The sequence below is a fragment of the Octopus bimaculoides genome, chromosome 14 (genome assembly GCF_046866305.1).
Source record: "Octopus bimaculoides isolate indiv1 chromosome 14, ASM4686630v1, whole genome shotgun sequence".
NCBI classification, from domain to species: domain Eukaryota; kingdom Metazoa; phylum Mollusca; class Cephalopoda; order Octopoda; family Octopodidae; genus Octopus; species Octopus bimaculoides.
Window position 1 is genome coordinate 14,551,169 of NC_142941.1, and position 20,551 is coordinate 14,571,719.

General features: G+C 38.8%; 1 protein-coding gene across 1 annotated transcript; it reads left to right on the forward strand.

The window, feature by feature from the left end:
* Window positions 1-554: 554 nt before the first annotated feature.
* On the forward strand, window positions 555-20,470 carry LOC106880815 (soma ferritin-like). Its single transcript, XM_052972685.2, has 7 exons — window positions 555-647; window positions 6,246-6,322; window positions 10,886-11,032; window positions 12,972-13,007; window positions 14,888-14,932; window positions 15,351-15,464; window positions 17,451-20,470. Exons 1-7 carry the CDS (start codon window positions 572-574, stop codon window positions 17,619-17,621), a joined length of 666 nt encoding a protein of 221 aa, XP_052828645.1. The 5' UTR covers window positions 555-571; the 3' UTR covers window positions 17,622-20,470.
* The last annotated feature ends 81 nt before the right edge of the window (window positions 20,471-20,551 follow it).

Here is a 20,551-nt window from a genome sequence, read left to right on the forward strand (position 1 = left end):
CATACACATTCACACATATACAGCTTTACTCGCACACATACAACCATACATACACATACATACAGCTATACTTACACATACATACAGCTATACTCTCACACACACGCACGCTTACAGCCACACACACACACATACACGTATACAATTCACGCAATATATTACTCATACTTTCACCCTCACAAACTCGCAGACACACACATATAAGTATGCAGAGAAACATACACACACATGCACACACAAATACACCCCCCACACACACACACACACTATCTCTCTGTCTCCCCCTTTTTGGCACTACCTCTGTCTCTGTTTCTCTCTCTATTTTTCTCTCGCTCTCACACACACAAACACAAACACAAACGCATACATGCAGAGTTGACATCTAAACACAAGCACAAAAGCATACGTGCAGAAACAAAGTCACTTACTATACTTTCATATACGCAATCTCTGTCTCAAAACGGATCCGTTTGTAATGACAGCAACCTGAGAGTAACACAGCTCTTTTACTCTCCTCAATTACATACTTAAATCCATTGTCTCGTCTCATTGTCATTCAAATTGGATAGATATGGCAAAGACAAGAGCCTTTTTACTTGTCAGCATTCTCACCGCATTTTTTGTCGTCTCTACAAGTTCCTATTCACGTAAGTCATTTAGCTTATTGATCTTTGTTGCCCACACTTCTCCTGTTACTGTTGTTTAGCCCAAGGTGTAAACGTGAAAGCGCGTGGTCTAGTACAGTGGTTTTCAAACTGTGGTCCGCGGACCACAGGGGGTCCGCAAGGACAAGACAGGGGGTCCGTGAACAGCAAATACTTTTTATGGGCAATTTTATTTTATATATGGTTTTTAATCGAAATCTTTTAATTGACAATAAACCTATTTGTTAAATACTGTTAAATAAACAAATGTAAAAATATGTTATTTTAAGCAAATATTTATGTATAAATTTCATAGGCGTTTATAAGGTAAAGCCTGAAATATAAAGGGGTCCGCAAGTCAAAAAATTTGAAAACCCCTGGTCTAGTAGATAGGGTGTTTCATTCACGAACGCAAGGTCATAGTTTCGCTTTTCGGACCGGGCACTGCGTTGTGTTCCTGTCGTTCTTGAGTAAAACGCTTCATTTCACGTTGCTCCACTCCACTCAACTGTCAGTGAGTAACTCTTGTGAGTGACAGGCGGCCCGTACAGGAGCAGTGTTGCACCACATTATCCAATGAGTACTTTTTTTTTCTAGGACAGTAGCGTATAGTTTGAAGGTGATTTAACTGCTATTTTTAGTCAGTCAGGTGATCCTTGTTTAGATTGCCATTGCCTCAGATACCATTTACTAAGCTGATCCATGATCACAGACAATTCAGCCGTGACTGTCATGTCTATTTTTTTTTTTTTAATATAAACAATGTGTTCTTTGTGTATAAAACAGTACAGTATAATATGAGGGTGGTTCCGGCTGCTACTTCGCATAGGCTGTATGACAACAAAGAGGTCCCGGCTTTGTTGTTATTGTTGTTGTTGTTGTTCAAACGTTTTGCATCTTCAATCATTCAAATTTTCAATGTCTTGATTTCTCGACCATTTAAAATTCGACCTCACTAATCCAACAAACGTGCGAACAAAAGCATTCCACCCGTGACAACAAAGACTGTATAATAAAGACTGGCCTTACTCCAACTGGACCATAATAGTAGTAGTAGTAGTAGTAGTAGTAGTAGTAGTAGTAGTAGTAGTAGTAGTAGTAATTATAATAATAAGTCAAGCAAATGGAAATCCCCGGGAAAGATAAAATTCCTAACTTCTGGTTGAATACCTTGCCAGAGAGCCATGTACTGCTAACAAAACTTTACAACAATGCTTTGCAACAACCTAGTATGATTCCCTTTTGGTTCGTTAATGGTGTAACTTTCCTACTTCCAAAAAAAATGAAGAAACAAATGAACCAAAAAAATTATAGACCCATAACCTACTTAGCAACAATGTATAAGATGCTAACATCTGTCTTGACTGAATATACCTACAGCTTTTTTTAATAGAAAATGGCATATTCCCTAATGAGCAAAAATGATGTAAATGTGGGTCCTATGGTTGTAAAGATCAGCTACTCATCAATAAGATGATCTTGGAAGATTGTCTCAAACGACACAAAAAACTTGTCGATAACCTCGATAGAGTAGAAAGTTTTTGATAGCCTACCACATAGCTGAATTAAGAAATGTCTGCAGATGTATAAAATAGCCCCTACTCAGCGAACTTCTTGTTTGAACAGTGACAATGAATCTCTCAATGCTGGAGATGTATTTCATGTGGCATTTTCCAGGGTGACTCTCTATCACCACTCCTTTTTTGTCTGGCCTTAATACCTCTGTCGAAATTGCTCCATGATGAATAATACGGCTGTAAAATGTTTGATAAAAATATAAATCATCTCATTTACATGGATGATTTAAAGCTCTTTGCAAAAAGTTACCAACAGCTACAGGGCTTAATAGCGATTGTTAAATAATACAGTGATGACATCAGGATGCAATTTGGCCTCGATAAATGTGCAAAAGCTACCTTTATCAAAGGAAAAATGACAGAAACATCCAGTGTTTATCTTGATCAGCAAAATGTCATAAAGGAGTTAGAACCAGCGGAGAGCTACAAATACCTAGGGGTATTTGAGGGGGACGGAATCAAACATTCGATAATGAGGGAAAGGATCAGAAGAGAATGTTATAGCAGGGTAAGGGCAATACTCAAGACAGTGCTGAATGCAAGAAACAGGATCGAAGCGATTAATACTTTAGTCAAACCAGTCGTGACTTACAGTTTCAATATCGTTAACTGGTCAATTACTGAAATATGTAATCTTGACAAAAAAATACGAAAATTGTTGACAATGCATAAAATGCATTACCCTAAGGCAGATATAGAACGACTTTATCTGCCAAGAAAAGAGGGTGGCCGTGGACTTTTACAACTGGAATTAACGATGAGGATCGCCACAATTAACCTAGACACCTACCTGAAAAAAATCCTAACTTCTGAGAACGAAAAGACGGACGAAATACCGTTAAGCATTTTGCCAGACGTACTTTGTGGTAGGGGAACGAAAGTATATGCCCCAGCCTATTAGCGTGTATTATGTATTTAGCATGCCTAACGTTCTGGCTGGCAAGCTCTTTTCCTTGCACTCACATTATTAACGTTAAATAAGGTATGAAGTTGCTCATGTATAATCACGGATCACTACTGACTGACAAAATATTTAGGACAAACATCGGTAATGATCAGTTAAAGCGCTGCTGGAATTTTCGTTAACAACGGAGTGGTTGGTGGCTGGTATCTCTACTCGTTATCGCACTGTCTGATTCGTTTATTCATTTATTAGCTCATTTATTTATCTGGTTACTCTTTTACTTGTTTCAGTCATTTGACCGCGGCCATGCTGGAGTACCGCCTTTAGTCGAAACAAATCGACCCCCAGGACTTATTCTTTTGTAAGCCTAGTACCTATTCTATCGGTCTCTTTTGCCGAAACATACATACATACATACATACATATGTATGTATGTATGTATGTATATGTGTGTGTGTGTGTGTGTGTATATATATATATATATATATATATATATATATATATATATATATATATATATATATATATATATGTGTGTGTGTGTGTGGTTTTTTTCTCTATAGCCTCGGGCCGACCAAAGCCTTGTAAGTGGATTTGGTAGACGGAAACTGAAAGAAGCCAGTCGTATGTATGTGTATGTATATATGTGTGTCTGTGGGTATCCCCCCAATATCGCTTGACAACCGATGCTGGTGTGTTTACGTCCCCATAAATTAGCGGTTCGGCAAAAGAGACCGATAGAATAAGTACTAGGCTTACAAAGAATAAGTCCTGGGGGCGATTTGCTCGACTAAACGCGGTGCTCCGGCATGGCCGCAGTCAAATGACTGAAACAAGTAAAAAGAGAGTAAAGAGAGTATATATATATATATACATATATTTATACGACGGGCTTCTTTCAGTTTCCATCTACCAAATCTATTCACAAGGTTTTGGTCGGCCCGAGGCTATAGTAGAAGACACTTGCCCAAGGTGCCACTTATTTATTTATTTATTTATTTATTTATTTATTTGTATGGAATCTCTTTTATCCCTTTTACTTGGTTCAGTTATTGGACTGCGGCCATGCTGGAGAACTGCCTCGAAAGGTTTAGTCGAGCAAATCTACCCAAATACTTATTATTATTATTATTATCATTATCAACAGTATCAACAGAGCATGGGGAGAGGGCTCCACAAGTGATCGCACAGAACCAAAGTGGTTTCAGAAATTCCGTAGTGGAGATGAGAGCCTTGAAGATGAAGAAGGTAGAGGACGGTCATGCAGTCATGACAACGAACAATTGAAAGCAATTGTTGAAGAAAACCCACGTCAAAGTGTCAGAGAAATGTCTCAGGCACTTGATGTCGGTATTGCAACGGTCTCACACAATCTGCAGAAGATTGTTAAGGTGAAAAAAGCTCGATAAATGGGTACTGCATGAGCTCCATGAAAATCATAAGTATTCGGCGGTTTGAAGTGTGCTCGATGTCCTTTCTGAGAAACACCAATGATCCATTTCTTGACTGACTATTCAGTCAAGAAATGGATCATTGGTGTTTCTCAGGAACTTGTGACAAGAAGTGAATCTTTTATGATAACAGTAAATGATCATGATGAGTCCCTCAAACATTTCCCGAAGCCAAAGTTAGTTGCATCAGCAAAAGATTATGGTGACCGTCTGGTGGTCTGCAATTGGTGTTGTCCATTACAGCTTTCTGGAAACCAATCAGAGCATTACGACAGAGGTTTACTGCAAACAACTCGCTGAAATGCATGCTAACTTGCAAAAAATGAGACCTGCATTGGTGAATCGGTGTGGCCGAATTCTTCTCCACGATAATACAAAGAATGGCGCTGCAGAAACTCATAGACTTGGGATACGAGGCTTTATCACATCATCCATATTCTCCTGATAATTCACCCACTGACTTCCTGAGGCAAAATCAGCTTTCAAAGATTTCTTAGCATCAAAGCCAATAAGTTTTTATCAACGAGGCATAAATAATCTCGTTAATCGATGGCAGAGATGCCTAGATGTTCACAGCTCATACTTTGACTAATCAAAACATTTCTATTGTTAATTTTTCCAGAATAAAATTGTTTCTGAAATCGGACATTATTTACTAGTAAACAATTGCCCAAGGTAACGTGCAGTGGAACTGAACCCTAGACCTCAAACCAAACAGCCACGCCAAGGCCTGTGGCAAAAGTAAAAACTGAATGGACCTCCGTCACCTTCGACGATTAAGTATTCATTTGTTAGATCAACTGAATCACATGCTCATTTAATTGTTGGCACTCCGTCGCTTACGATGTCGTGGGTTCCAGTCGATCCGATCAACGGAACAGCCTGCTCGTGAAATTAACGTGCAAGTGGTTGAGCACTCCACAGACATGTGTACCCTTAACGTAGGTCTCGGGGATATTCAGCGTGACACAGTGTGACAAGGCTGACCCTTTGAATTACAGGCACAACAGAAACAGGAAGTAAGAGTGAGAGAAAGTTGTGGTGGAAGAGTACAGCAGGGTTCGCCACCATCCCCTGCCGGGGACTCGTGGAGCTCATTGAATTAACACGTAAATAAATAGCTGCTTACTCCAATGAAGGTAAGTGGCCTAGTGATCAAGGTATTGTATTCACGATCGCAAGATCGTGGTTTCGGTTCCAGGAGCAGGCGAAGAGAAAATACTTAATTTTACGTTGTTACAGGCAACTCATGTGTAAATGAATATCTCTCTGATGGACTGGCTGTTCTATCTTGGCTGTTCTATGAGTCGCGAGTGAGGGTGGCCTAGAAGATATTTGCGTCTACTTGGGAATACAGAAACAATTAGAAAAAGCATGTTCGTGCCACACACGATCGCAAGTGATGGTTTGATGCACAGCGCTGAGTCAGCATCCATAACTGGCTATCGAAAGGTAGATTATCTTAATACAATCTTTGATTGAAATAGTATATTAATTTTATCTGATTGAAATTTAGTGGCTGTTTCTGAAAGATCGGGCGGCCACGTGTAAACTCCCGTTTCGTTTGACCCTTTATTTTAAGTCTTTCGTGTCCTCTTGTTAAATTAAAATCACGTTTTCAATGCTTTTTGCCATTTCGTAAAATAAAAGAATGTATTTGTTGTTATAGTAACCCACACAGACCGTGATAATCTTAATGATCAAATAACATTGGAGAATCAAGCTAGTTTGTTTTACCAGGCATATGTAAGTATCACCTTTTTGCATGTTGAAAATGATTCGCCAAATTTCTATTTCCTATGAAATATGCTTGTACATACATGCATACATACATACATACATACATACATACATACATACATACATACATACATACATGTATAGCTTTTAATTTTGTTTTTATGTTCAATTATAATAAAAATAATTTTACATTAATCTGATGGGTCACTCTATACTTTTGTACATTACAAATTTATTATTCTTATACAAGAATGTTGTTGACAGTGATTTCGAAGTTTCGGCCAGTTAAATCATATATATATATATATATATATATATATGGATTTTTTATGTATTCTTCTTCCTACTTGGATTTTAAATGTTGCCACAATTATAATATGTCTATTCTACTGTAATTTTCTACATTTTTGTGCAGCTGAAGATTGCTCTACATATTGAATTTAATGTAATGCTCGCATTACTTAAATAAATGAAACGTGCGTACTGCAGTCATCTTTAAAATCCGTGTTGCTTATATATATATATATATATATATATATATATATATATATATATATATATATATATATATATATATATATATATATATATATATATATATATATGGATTTTTATCGACGACTGTATCGGTGCCACCTCACTCTCCCGCGAACATCTTGACTCGTTCCTCTCTTTCGTCCAATCCTTCCATCCTGCCCTCCACTTCTCCTGTACTATCTCTGACACCTCTGTCCCCTTTCTCGACATTTCGGTCAGCATCCTTCAATCCACTCTTAGCACCTCCATCCACTACAAACACACAGACACACACTCCTATCTCAACTTATCATCCTCCCACCCTAAACACACAAAACTTTCCATCCCCTATTCCCAATTCCTCCATCTACGCAGGCTCTGCAGTGACGACCATGACTTTGAGACTCAGTCTCAACTCATGGCTCGCCATTTTAGCCTGCGTGGATATCCACCCACCACCATCCACACCGCCCTTGCCAGATACGTTCCGTGGACCGTGCATCTGCTCTCTCCCCCCGAACCCGTCCTCCCGTTTCCCGCCTCCCTTTTCCCCTCACCTACCATCCCACCACCCTACCATCCCACCACCCTACCCCTCCAACGCACTATTCTCTGAGCTTTCCGGCGCCTTCAGTCCGACCCCTCCACCTCCCACCTTCCCTAATCGACCCCTCCCCTCCTTCAAACGAGCCCATAACCTACGAGACCTCTTGGTCCACAGCTTCTTCCCCAACCCAACCTCCCAACCTGGCTCGTCCCCTTGCTCCCGCCCACGCTGCCGCACTTGCCCTTACCTCTCCAACACCACCCTCCTCACCAGCACCCATCACCGACTCCTTCACCTGCACTTCCACTAACATTATCTATTGTATCTCCTGCTCTCTCTGCCATTCTCTGTACTTGGGACAAACGGAGCGCCGCCTGGCCGACCGATTCGCGGAACACCTCCGAGACATCAACGCTGGCAATGACACCCCGGTGTCACGCCATTTCCGTTCTGCCGGTCACTCCTTGCAGCAACACCTGTCCGTGTTTGGATTGTCCATGCACAGGGGCCATCCGGACTCCCGTTTGCGCCGTGAACAGGGATTAATCTTCTTTCTTCGCTCCTTTGCGCCACATGGGCTCCCCTCTCTTCTCTCTTACTCTCTCTCTCTCTTCTCTCTTACTCTCTCTCTCTTCTCTCTTACTCTCTCTCGCTCACTCTTACTCTCTTACTCTCTCACTCTTACTCTCTTACTCTCTCTCACTCTCTTCTCTCTTACTCTCTCTCTCTCTTCTCTCTTACTCTCTCTCTCTCACTCTTACTCTCTTACTTACACTCTTACTCTCTTACTTACTTACTCTCTCTCACTCTCTTCTCTCTTACTCTCTCTCTCTCACTCTCTTCTCTCTTTCTCTCTCTCTCACTTTCACTCTCTCTCACTCTCACTCTCTTCTCTCTCACTCTCTTTCTCCCTCCTCCCATACCCACCTTCCCCCCTCTTATATCCACCTTCCCCTTCCCCCTTCATCGTCAACCCTCCCTCCTAAGCTCATCCCACCCCACCCCAACACACTCTTACTCTACTTTCCCACTCCATCCCATCCAATTCCTTACACCCACCCCCAACCCACATACCCCCACCCCCACACACCCACCCCAACCCACATACCCCTACCTCTACCCCCACCCTCAGCCTAACCCACACTCCACCCATGCCTTTCCCACCACCCACACCCTCACATCACACCACGCACACACTACAACTGACCAACTCCTTTCTCCCCTCCCCACTTTCACACTTGCATACGTCAAGATCACCAGCATTCTCTTTCTCTCTCTCTCACACACACACACACAGCTCCTTGTCTTCGATCACCGTTCTTTCTCCCCCTTTGTTATCTCCCCCTTTTCTTAGCTCTCCTGTGTAAACTTTCTAACTTCGGGTCAACAGAAGCCATGACAGTAGTCATGATAGACCGTTGACCAACACCATTCAATTTTTTTTCTCCGTGTTTTTCTCTTTGTTTTCTCCGTAATCTTTCAGTTGAAGAGCGTAGCTCGAAACGTTAAAGACTTTCCATATTCCCGAGCATTATACTAATACATCCTTTTGTTGTTTACACCACCTGTCCTCGTCTGTTGTTGTTTTTTTTCGTACATTCTCCCATATATATATGTATGTATGTATGTATGTATGTATGTACGTATGTATGTATGTATGTGTGTGTGTGTGTGTGTGTGTGTGTATGCATACATTACTTTGGTTTTCCCACTTTACTTTACGCTGATGATACTGATTTGTTGGCACACACTCAGAGGGGGACACGCAACGTATAATGGACAGACTTTTCACTGCATGTGTACATTTCGAATTCACAATTAGTCTTGGGGAAAGCCAAAGTAATGTTTACTCCTGTGCCAGGACAAACGTATTCTGAATCAAACAGTTTTGTGAATAGAACAGGGTTAGAAGCCATTGACACTTTTGTTTACCTTGGAAGTGCACTGTCAAGAGATGGTGGTCTTGATGCAGAGATATGCTATCGAATAGGGAAGAGAAATACTGCATTTGGAATGCTCGAAAAGCGAGCATGGGTAGATAGAGGTATTTTCTTGCAGACAAAAAATCAGTGTCTATAAAACGTGTGTATTGACTGCATTTCTTTATTCAAGTGAGACGTGGACCACTTAGAAGCATCATATGAAAATGATGGAGATATTTCATGAAAAGTGCCTCAGACGTAGCTTGGGAATCAAGTGGGAATGTTTCATCCCAGATACAGAGGTTTTGCGCATGGCACGTTGTAGCTCAGTTGAACAACATGTCATCTTGGCTCAAATGAGATGGGCTGGACATGTTATTAGAATGAAAGATGAGCGATTGTCAAAGCGTCTTTTTCTTATAGTGAGCTCACGTCTGGTAAGTGACCACAACATAAGCCGCGGAAAAAGTATAAAGACTGTGGGAAGGAAAGCCTGAAGAAACTAGAATTGAACAAAAGTGATTGGGAAACTGATGTTCTGAATCGGATAGGTGGAGTGGTGCTGTTAGGATTATTTGCAACGTCTGGGTGGAAAAGATGATTCAGCACTCTGAGCTTAAAATAGCCTATCGCAAAGGAACAATTGTAACTGAAATCAGCAGTGAATATTGGATATATATTATGTGTGATCGTGTATCTATCTATCTATCTATCTATCTATCTATCTATATATATATATATATATATATATATATGTAGTGGAAATTTACAGATAAACAAAAGACGAAGACAAGTGCATAAACAACAAACAGGTGTAGTAGTTTAACGCTCGGGAAGGTGAGAAAGTCTTTTACGTTTCAAGCCTACACTCTTCAACAGAAAGGAAAACGAGGAAATAAACAGAGAATAACAAAACTTTGGCGTTATATATATATATATATATATATATATATATATATAAAAGATAAACAAGAGTGAAAAAACTACAGAAGGCTTGTGTTACATGGTTAAAGTATATATTTAAAATATGTCAGAAAAATGTTATAAAATTTTTTTGGTATATAACCATTGTATTTGGAGAAATTCTATCTATTTCTCCAAATACAATGGTTATATACCAAAAAAATTTTATAACATTTTTCTGACATATTTTAAATATATACTTTAACCATGTAACACATGCCTTCTGTAGTTTTTTCACTCTTGTTTATCTTTTATACATCCAACCACGTGCTTTCACATACCAATTTTCTCACATATATATATATATATATATATATACAGGGAGAGAGAGAGAGAGAGAGAGAGAGAGAGAAAGAGAGAGAGAGAGAGTGGGAGAGAGAGAGAGAGCAAAAATTATAAATAACACAAAGATGAGGTAAAAAGAAAACAGAATGTATTAGGTCTGAGTGCAGGAAAAACAGAAAAAAAACTAAATTTTAAGTTTCAAGCAAACGCTTTTCTGCAGAAAGAATAACAAGGAGAGGAAAAAAGCGGGGAGAAAAAGAACAAACATGTCTCAATTAGGCATTATGAGTATGCATGTATGTATGTATGTATGTATTTATAAATATATACTTTCAGGGCCATTTTTTCGAAAGCAGCAAAATTGCACTCCGCGGTTTCGGCAATTTTTTTATGGCAATGTCTCTTGAAGAGAAGGAGCATGCGGACAAACTGATGACTTACATGAACAAGCGATTGACTACACCGGAAGTGAGGAATATCCAGGCAAGTTAAATTACCCCACTGAATTTTTATATGAAAGCTGGAAGGCTAGAATAACAATGGACTTAGGTTCAAGTTACACTTGTAGTTCAATTTTTGCTGAGGTCAGTTCTGCCTTTTACCCTTCTAGAGTCAATAAAATAAAAGAAAATTGTGGTTGTACCAACTTTACGATAAAGCAAATTAATGGAGAATCTTGCCTCTCACAATATAGAAACATTTCACATGGCATCAGCAGAGAAACTGGAAAAATCGTTGCTCCTAAAGATGGTGAAGGAAGTGTGCTGGAACAGCCACTCAGACTCACGAGGCTTCCACTTGCGGACAGCAGCCTCCGCCTCGATAGCGGTGAGCAGGGATATGGTCCGGGGGCTAAGAACACCGGAAGCCTCAACTGCTACAGGCTTGACCATGCCGGAGCGATAGTTTTAACTAAACCCTTCGCCACAGAAAATACTGGTCTGGTGTTTTTTAATATAAGAAATTATAAGTTATCCTATTCACATCGCAATATTTAGAGGCAATGGTATCATTTATCGTTTATCTTTTACTTTTTACCTGCAGGAGCATCGCCTTGAAGAATTTTTTAGTCAAATGAACCGACCTCGGTACTTTTTTTTTAAAAGACTGGAACTTATTCTATCGGCCTCTTTTGGTCGAGCTGCAAAGTTACAATGACGTAAACAGGCCAACACCAGTTGTCAAGCGGTGGTTGGGAACAAACACAAACACATACACACGATGGGCTTCTTTCAGTTTCCATTCACAAGGCTTTGGTCGGTCCAAAGCTATAGCTGAAGAGACTCACCCAAGGTGGCACGTAGTGAGACTGAACCCGGAACCATGTGGTTCCCATCGACTATCTGACGTGATACGCACGGACCCGGGTTTCTGGGTATTTACCCTTCGTCAGCGTACGACAATCACCGATCTTCGATGCGAAGGGCTCCCAATGCAAATACATATATCTTTTTTGCAGTGACGAAATTTCATTGATCTCAAAAAAGTGTAAACAAGCAATAATAAAAGACAATCGTTAATTGTTAATTGTTTTAATACTCGTGGTTCATGTTAACGCAATTATGTTTATGTACACGATTATGCTAACGAATTTATGTTAACCCGATTCTGTTTATGTACAGAATTATGTTTATGCTCTTATCTTAACGCAGCTATACTTATGCACTTATGTTAACAGTCGTTTATGTACTAAAGTTATTTTGTCTTCTTGATTATGCTTATGTTAGTGTGTCTATGTGTGGCACACTTATGTTAATGTGACTGTTTATGTACTTACGTTAAAGTAATCATGTTTAATGAACTTATGTTAACTTAATTGTCTATACGCACTAATGTTAGCATGATGCACATAACACATTAAACGTAATTTTATTTAGGTTTAAAATCATAATGGTATTATTTATGGCTACTTTAATGTGGCTGTTCTCTAAGAGATGACGATACTGTCATTTAACCCTAGGAAGACAACTCCTCCTGCTGGTTTATTTAGTGCGCTTCTTGCACTTTATATTTATTGCAAGCGGTCGATAACTCCTGCCGCCTTAGCCCTGAGACCACCAGCCCACGTAGTTTCGATCTGTATTGGATCTCCTCGGTGGTGAGTACTTACCATCGAGGAGGCCCAATACAGAGCGCGGTTAAGCTGCATGGCCGCAGTTCAACATCAGTAACACTTCTCTTTCCTTCTTTAAATATTGTACCCTAAACATTACTGATTTTGTTACTAGGAAACTAGTCCGTTAGAAGATTTCTGTTCGAGAGATTATGCTTATACACTAATGCTAATGTAGCTGAGTTTAATACCTATGTTAAAATGACCCAGCTTAACATTTACATTAACGTGATTATACTTATGTTAAAATGATTATGTTTGTCATACTCTGATGTTAACGCAATTATGCTTTTTTCCCTCTCTCAACAGGTTGATGCCATTTGTAATCATCTCACCTACAAATGTGTAAGCAGCATTCCAGTTTCCCTCAAATTCGTAAAACCCAAAAGACAGTGAATTAACAAAAGCGTTAGAGCGTCAAGTGGAGTGCCTTGCGGTATTCGTTTCGGCTCTCTATATTCTCTGCATTCTTATCTAGCTGAGATCAACTTTGAGGCCAATTTCTTCCGAAATTAATAAACAAAAATACCAGTCCATAATAGGGTCGATTATTCTCTCTTACTTCCTTTCTATGTCCGCCATTCTTCCTCTCTCCTCTTCATCCTATTTCACTCTCTCTAAATGTTACAAAATATCATGAAAAAATATAAGGCAAAAAAATTGGATTTAAGTATAATTAACTTTTTGTTTTAAAAACAAACTATATTTTAATTTAATTTGAATGCTAGAAGAGCTCAGTTCGAGGAATCTCATGGTATCACTCGCATGCAATGAAGTTTTAAAAGGAAAAAGTTATGAGTGTTTGTTTCTCAAATTTGAGGATGTTAATATAGTTCTATACTTTTTTATAAATATAGTTCTATAAGGGGACACCGCGTCATTGAAGTAAGGAAAAAATTATCAACGACACCGCTAACTGATACATTTGACACATTATTAATGAACATAATAGCATAGCCTGCAAAAAAAAAAAAAATACACGGATTATATGGAAAAATGCAAGCAAGAGAAATAATATTCTTAAGATTATAAACCTGGAAAATTTACCAGATGTAATAAGTCTTGAACTTTTCCCACTGTAATAACTTGTCCTGTAATTTTCTAGGTTAGTAATCTTAAGAATATTATTTCTCTTGCTCGCATTTTCCTATGTAATATACATATATATATATATATATATATATATATATATATATATATATATAATAGAAAGAATATGTATGCATGTATACCCACATATATGTACATACTTACATCTACATGTGTATATAGATGCATATCAGGGTACAGGACGTTAGAAAAATGAACTACAGACAACGGAACGAACACATAGGAAAACAGATAGCCACTTAGAATTATTCCTTCGTCAGCTGCCTCTATTCTAACTAGACGTTTCGTGGCACTCCTTCGGTTACGACGTCGAGGGCTCCAGTTGATCCTACCAACGAAACAATCTGCTCGTAAAATTAACGTACAGGTGGCTGAGCATTCCACAGACACATGTACCCTTAACGTAGTTCTCGGGGAGATTCAGCGTGACACAGAATATGACAAGGCTGGCCCTTTGAAATACAGGTACAACAGAAACAGAAGAAAGAGTACCTAGGCGAAAGAGTACAATAGGGTTCGCCACCAATCTCTGCTGGAACCTTGTGGAGCTTAAGGTGTTTTCACTCAATAAACACGACGCCGGTCTGGGAATCGAAGCCGCGATCCTACGATTGCGAGTCCGCTGCCCTAACCACTGGGCCATTGCGCCTCCGCACACACACACACATACACACACACACACACACACGCACACACACACACACACACACACATACACACACACACACACACACACACACACACATATATATATATATATATATATATGAACATATATATATATATATATATATATATATATATATATATATATATATACATGTGTATGTGTGTGTGTGTGTGTGTCTGTATGCACGCATGCATGTGTGTATATATGCGTGTGTCTTTGCCCATTCTCCAGCATTTGTTAACCAGTTTTGGTTTACGTCTCCGTAACCTACCAGATTGGCAAAAGATATATCTTTTATCGCTTACTTGTATCAGCCACTGGACTGCGTGTCTGTCAGTCTGTCTGCATGTATGTATGTATGTATGTATGTATGTATGTATGTATGTATGTAGGGCATATTTTTTGTCCTATGTATCAGCCTCTTTTTTTTTTTATCAATTTCCAGCTCTGTGCTATTGTGATGCCAGCAACAATTTCTGGATGTTCTGGGGTGAGTCAAACTTTTTATTAATACTAAACTGTAGCTTTCCTGGGGGCATATAACAAAGCGTTAGCTGTTACAAACAGTGGGCTAAGGTAACACTCTTCATTTACATTTCTAGAACTCTGCTGAGGATTCGGGTAGTTCAAAGCAATACTGTTTTCTGTAGATGGTCTATATTCACATTACTCCTATCTTATTATTCCATTTAATTTTTATATGACCTAAAGACCGAACAACAATAAGTATAACACTTACCACTTCAAGTCTTCATATATGATCAGCTCCTCTTCTCTTCCCGATACTATCATCATCAGGCCATGCAACATCTGTGATTCAGTAGTTTTTATCTTTTACATTCACGAACACTATATCCAGCTTTCAATGTTCAATTTCATGATCACTTTGGTTTGTTCTACTTTTTCAGGTAAAGATCCACGCAGAAGATGTCCCCTTGCTTGCTATGGAAGATGCTGTCGGCCTAGAAAAAGCGGTCTATAATTCCCTTAGAAGTATTGTTGATATCAGTATGGACCCACAGGTGAACTATATGAACTGTATATGTATATTACGCGCGCGCGCGCGCATGCACACACACATACACCACTACCACCAGAATATCACTTTTTGTTAAATATTGTACCCTAAACATATCTCTTTCTCTTTGCCTTCCCTTCCTCACCCCAGAGAACATCAGTAACACTTCTCTTTCCTTCTTTAAATATTGTACCCTAAACATATCTCTTTCTCTTTGCCTTCCCTTCCTCACCCCAGAGAACATCAGTAACACTTCTCTTTCCTTCTTTAAATATTGTATCCTAAACATATCTCTTTCTCTTTGCCTTTCCCTCCTTACCCTACAGGACATCGTTTCCCTCTTTTCTCTCACCGTCTTTTTCTCTCGCTCTTTGTCTCCTCTCCCTTCAACTAACCACATGATGCATTTGGCCTCAGTGTTATTATACTCCTCTCTTTTTTCTTCTCTACTCACATTCCTCTCACTCTCACTTTTACTCCACCTCTCACTCAATCCACTGCCACCTCCCTAGCTTAGGCATAACGGGTGAACGGACAAGCAGATTTTTGTACTACACATATAAACACACACACACACATGCGCGCGTGCACACACACATGTATATATATATATATATATATATATATATAAGCATTTAAGTCTATGTCCAGTCATAGAGTGACCAATGGTTTCGCATTCACAAAGGGCGTAACCCCGTAAACGTCTCGTGAGACTCTGAAGCCGAAGACAAATGTAACTCTTCACCTCTGGGAGGCAGGAATCCGTTATGGTCATTTGGTCAGTATGATAACAAAGAAATAAATTGTCCGGAATCAGTGAGGACGGGTTATCTCCCTTAGACTAAATTTTGCGGATTAGAAGAGGGGGAACATGGGAATTCTCCCTCGGGCTGCTTTTAGATCGTAAGGACCCTTCCGGGTCTAATCGGAGAACAGGGAATTCCATGTTTGCAGTAGGTAGCGTTTGAAATGGATGCAAGGACTATAGATTTCCTGGCGTGTGTTCGGTGATCCAGGTTTCAGGGGATATTTGAGTATACTTGTGCGTTCGGCTATACAAAGCTTACAGCGTTTAGTTCCGTTATTGTAGGGTCCCGGCCGCTCTCTTCATGCTTGAGGTGCCACAAGTGGCTGGCCAGGGATGTGACGAATAGCCTTCCCGAAATTCTGAAAGAAGACCCTGTGGTTTTGTGTGTGTGTGTGTGTGTGTGTGTGTGTGTGTTTATATATATAATTAAAGAAGAGTGTAAAAATACATTACGAAGGATATATCGTAAACAATTCAAAATTATTTACAAGTATATCATTGGCCAGAACATGCAATCAAAGAAATTTTTCATAAAAGAAATGTGTATAACTGAATAAATCACAATTATAACGGAGATGAAAAATGGATGAAAAATGGATTGTGTACGAAAACGTAGTGCGAAAAAGATCCTGGAGTTTGCGTAAGGATCCCCCAAAACAGCATACCAAAAAAGCTATGCTTTGTGTTTGGTGGGATCATAAAGGCATTATTTAATATAAGCTTCTTCCACAAAAGCAAACCATTAATTCTGATGTGTACTGAGATTGCCAACAGGAAAGGAGTAGTGTTCCAACGAGACAATGCCCGACCACACGTGTCTTTGGCTACGCGAACAAAGTTACATGAACTTGGCTGGGGTCTCTTATCCCATTCACCATATTCTCCTGAAACTGCATCATCCGACTACCACTTGTTTTTATCACAACAGAACTCATTGCAAGGAAAAACATTTAACCATTTAGATGGAGTCAAAACCAATCAAATTTTATGCTGGTGGAATAATTAAATTGGGCAAAAGTCATTAATAATAATGGAAATTATTTCATTGAATAATATTTATTGAAAGGTCAATTATTTATATCCCTTTTTGCATATTAAAATACGCCCGGAACTTCCCGGACAACCTAATACTATACGATTTTTCTTTTTTACAATGTTTTCTCTTTTTTTATTTTGTTTCAGTTGCAACATTTCCTTGAACACGAATATTTGGATGAACAAGTGGAATCCATCAAGCAGCTGTCAGACTACGTTACCCAACTTTCAAGGTTCAATCAATCCTACGTTGGACATTATATGATGGATAATCGTTTCTTGAGTGAGAGTAGTTCAAACATTCACGGCAAACATTAAATTAATTAGCCTAATTTTATATTTTAATACTTCGTTGTTCTGAAATGATAAATAAAGGCAACGAATATTCTCTTTAACGAAAGCGAGTGCGATAGTATTCACCTCTTTCCCCCCTAAACGCTTTCACCATTATCCAATCAGTATGCAATAGAGATGAAATCTTTTATGTTGTTTTTGATTATTTTATAGTATAATGTTGTGACATCGTATTATATTCATTATATTTTAGCCTATATCTTATTCTATATAACAAAATATATTATTCTAAATTCATTATGTTATAATCATTTCGAAGGCGATGAGCGGGCAAAAATCGCTAGCACGTCGAACAAAATACATATCGGTATTTCTTCCGGCACCTTATGTTCTGAGTTCAAATTCCGTCGAGGTCGACATTGATTTCATCCTTTTGCGGGGGAGGGGCGATAAAATAAGTTTCATGTTGAGTATTGGAGGTAAATGCAATCAACTTCCTCTTCCCTCAAAATTGCTGGTCTTGGGCCAAAATTAGAAAGAATTATAACAGTTTCGGAATTTTTAAAAACCGAAATCAACTTTTTATGAATATAATGCTTATCTAACGGCTTAATCCCACTCCAGAAAAAGTATAATGCCATCAAAATACAAAAGCTTATCTAAAAGATTATAAACTCCTTTCCAACACACACACACATTTAGCATCACCTTTAGTTCCCACTTAGATGATGGTTGATTTCCAATCAGCATTAGGCGTCTTATTCCTGGGAGTGATGTTCGTCTTCATGTTTTTGAAGATGACCCGATTAGCAGCTTCACTCTTTGTTGATCTCCAGGGGACTTATCAAGCTAAACGTGCCATAAAATCCACGGTCACAATGAGGGCATGTAATAGCAGAATCGGGACCAGCAGGACTCCTACTTTTTAGGCAACCCTCCTCTCTTCTGTTTCTCTGAGCATTTCTGATTCTGAGTGCTGTGTTCCAGAGGACGCAGCACATCGTCACAGTGAGCAATCTTGTTCAAGTAACCAGTTCTAAGTTACGCTTTCTCAAGGTTTCGAGTGTCCTAATCCCGGAAGCATAAATGTCAAAACGTCCGAGATGTGTTAATGTTTGCTTTTATCTTTTATTTGTTTCAGTCATTTGACTGTGGTCATGATGTGGCACCACCTTGAAGAATTTCAGTCGAATGAATCGACCCCAATTCTTATTTTTTTAAATACTGGTACTTATTCTATCGGTGTCTTTTCCCAAACCGCTCAGTTACGGGGATGTAAATACCTCAACATCGGTTATCAAGCGATGTGTTAGCTTTTCGACCATCGGTTAGCAAGCGATGTTGGGGGACAAACACACAGACACAAACACACACACACACACACACACACACACACACACACACACACACACACACACACACACACACACACGCACAAGCACTCACGCGACTGACTTTTTTTAGTTTTTATTTATCAAATCCACTCACAAGGCGTAGGTCGGCCCGATGCTTCAGCAGAAGATTCTTCCCTGAGGTGCCCCATAGTGGGACTGAACCCAGAACCATGTGATTGGGAAGGAAGCTATTTATCACACAGCCACGCCTGCGCCTATAAACAAACACCGCTAAGCATTTTGTCCGATGCTATACAATTCTTTAAAGATGAACGGTCCAGCAATATTCACTTCTAACATATATTTCGATGTGTTAGCTTTTCGAGCATCGTATGAGTATAGTTTAAACAAATGAATAAGACACCTGAAGATCATCTGCAATCAAACCGAACGAAGTGTAGTGTAGATGTATGTAAATATGAAAAAAATGGAAATCTTAAATCTAATGGAAGCAGGTTGTTAACCTTAGTTTAGAAGTAAAAATACCTACTTCGAATTGAACCTTTGACAATGTACTTAGCCATGAAATAAGATGCTTGAATCCGATTGGAGATCAAGCCAATGGAAAGGTAGTGTAGTTATGTAAATATTGAAATCACGTAGACAAAAGCCTTAGAAATAAGGGTTCCTGCTTCGAAATGCGTCTAGGATATGTATTCATGCAAGAAAAAGACACCTGAAGCTTACTAGAGATCAGAAAGATGGAAGAGTTGAGTGGGCGTAAATATCTTAAGATTGAAGTGTAGTGTAATAGTTTGTAGCATTATAATCCATTTATCATAAAAGTTATTTTAATAACTTTTTATTTCGCTTTTGTATTTGGTTTGCAAGATTCTTGATGTGAACTCGTGTGTTGAAGCAGATTTGTTTTTGTAACTTGAGAGATCATTATGCCAATAATAAACACACGCGCTAATTATATTTCACTTCTTTATCGTTCGTCAATTGGTTAGATATTTAACCAACAAGGAAATGGATTGTTTGAATAATTATTATTCGGCTAAGCAATTAACCAGTTATGTTTACCAAAATCCTTTCATTGTCACCTGTGATCCCTTCAGTGACATGCTCTGTCTGCTCTAGGTCAGCTTGATTGATTAACTGAATAATTGATCAAACACTACATTGCTTAGTTGGTTAAATAGCTAGCCAATTGACGAATAATAAAGAAGTGAAGTTGAAACCAGTGCGTATGCTTATTGGTATAACGACCCTCCTAAGATATAACTTTACTGTTTCGAAAGTGAGGAATTTTTGCCTAGTTAAAATCAATTGTAATTAATCAACTGAAATCAAAATTTCAGTTGACATTCAACTAATTGTTTAGTTTACTTTTATAATTTTTCTTTGTCTTTTTTATCTTAAGTTTACCGGGATATTTGGAAATGAATTAACATCGCAACAACTCATTTTATATTTCTTGAAAATGCGAAAATTTTCTGCTTATGTAATAATAAAACAGCTTTATATCAAATAAAATTTTACGTCTCTTTTTTTCTTCTCTCTCTCTCTCCCTCTCACTCACTCTACTCCACACACTCTACTATACTCCACTTCATT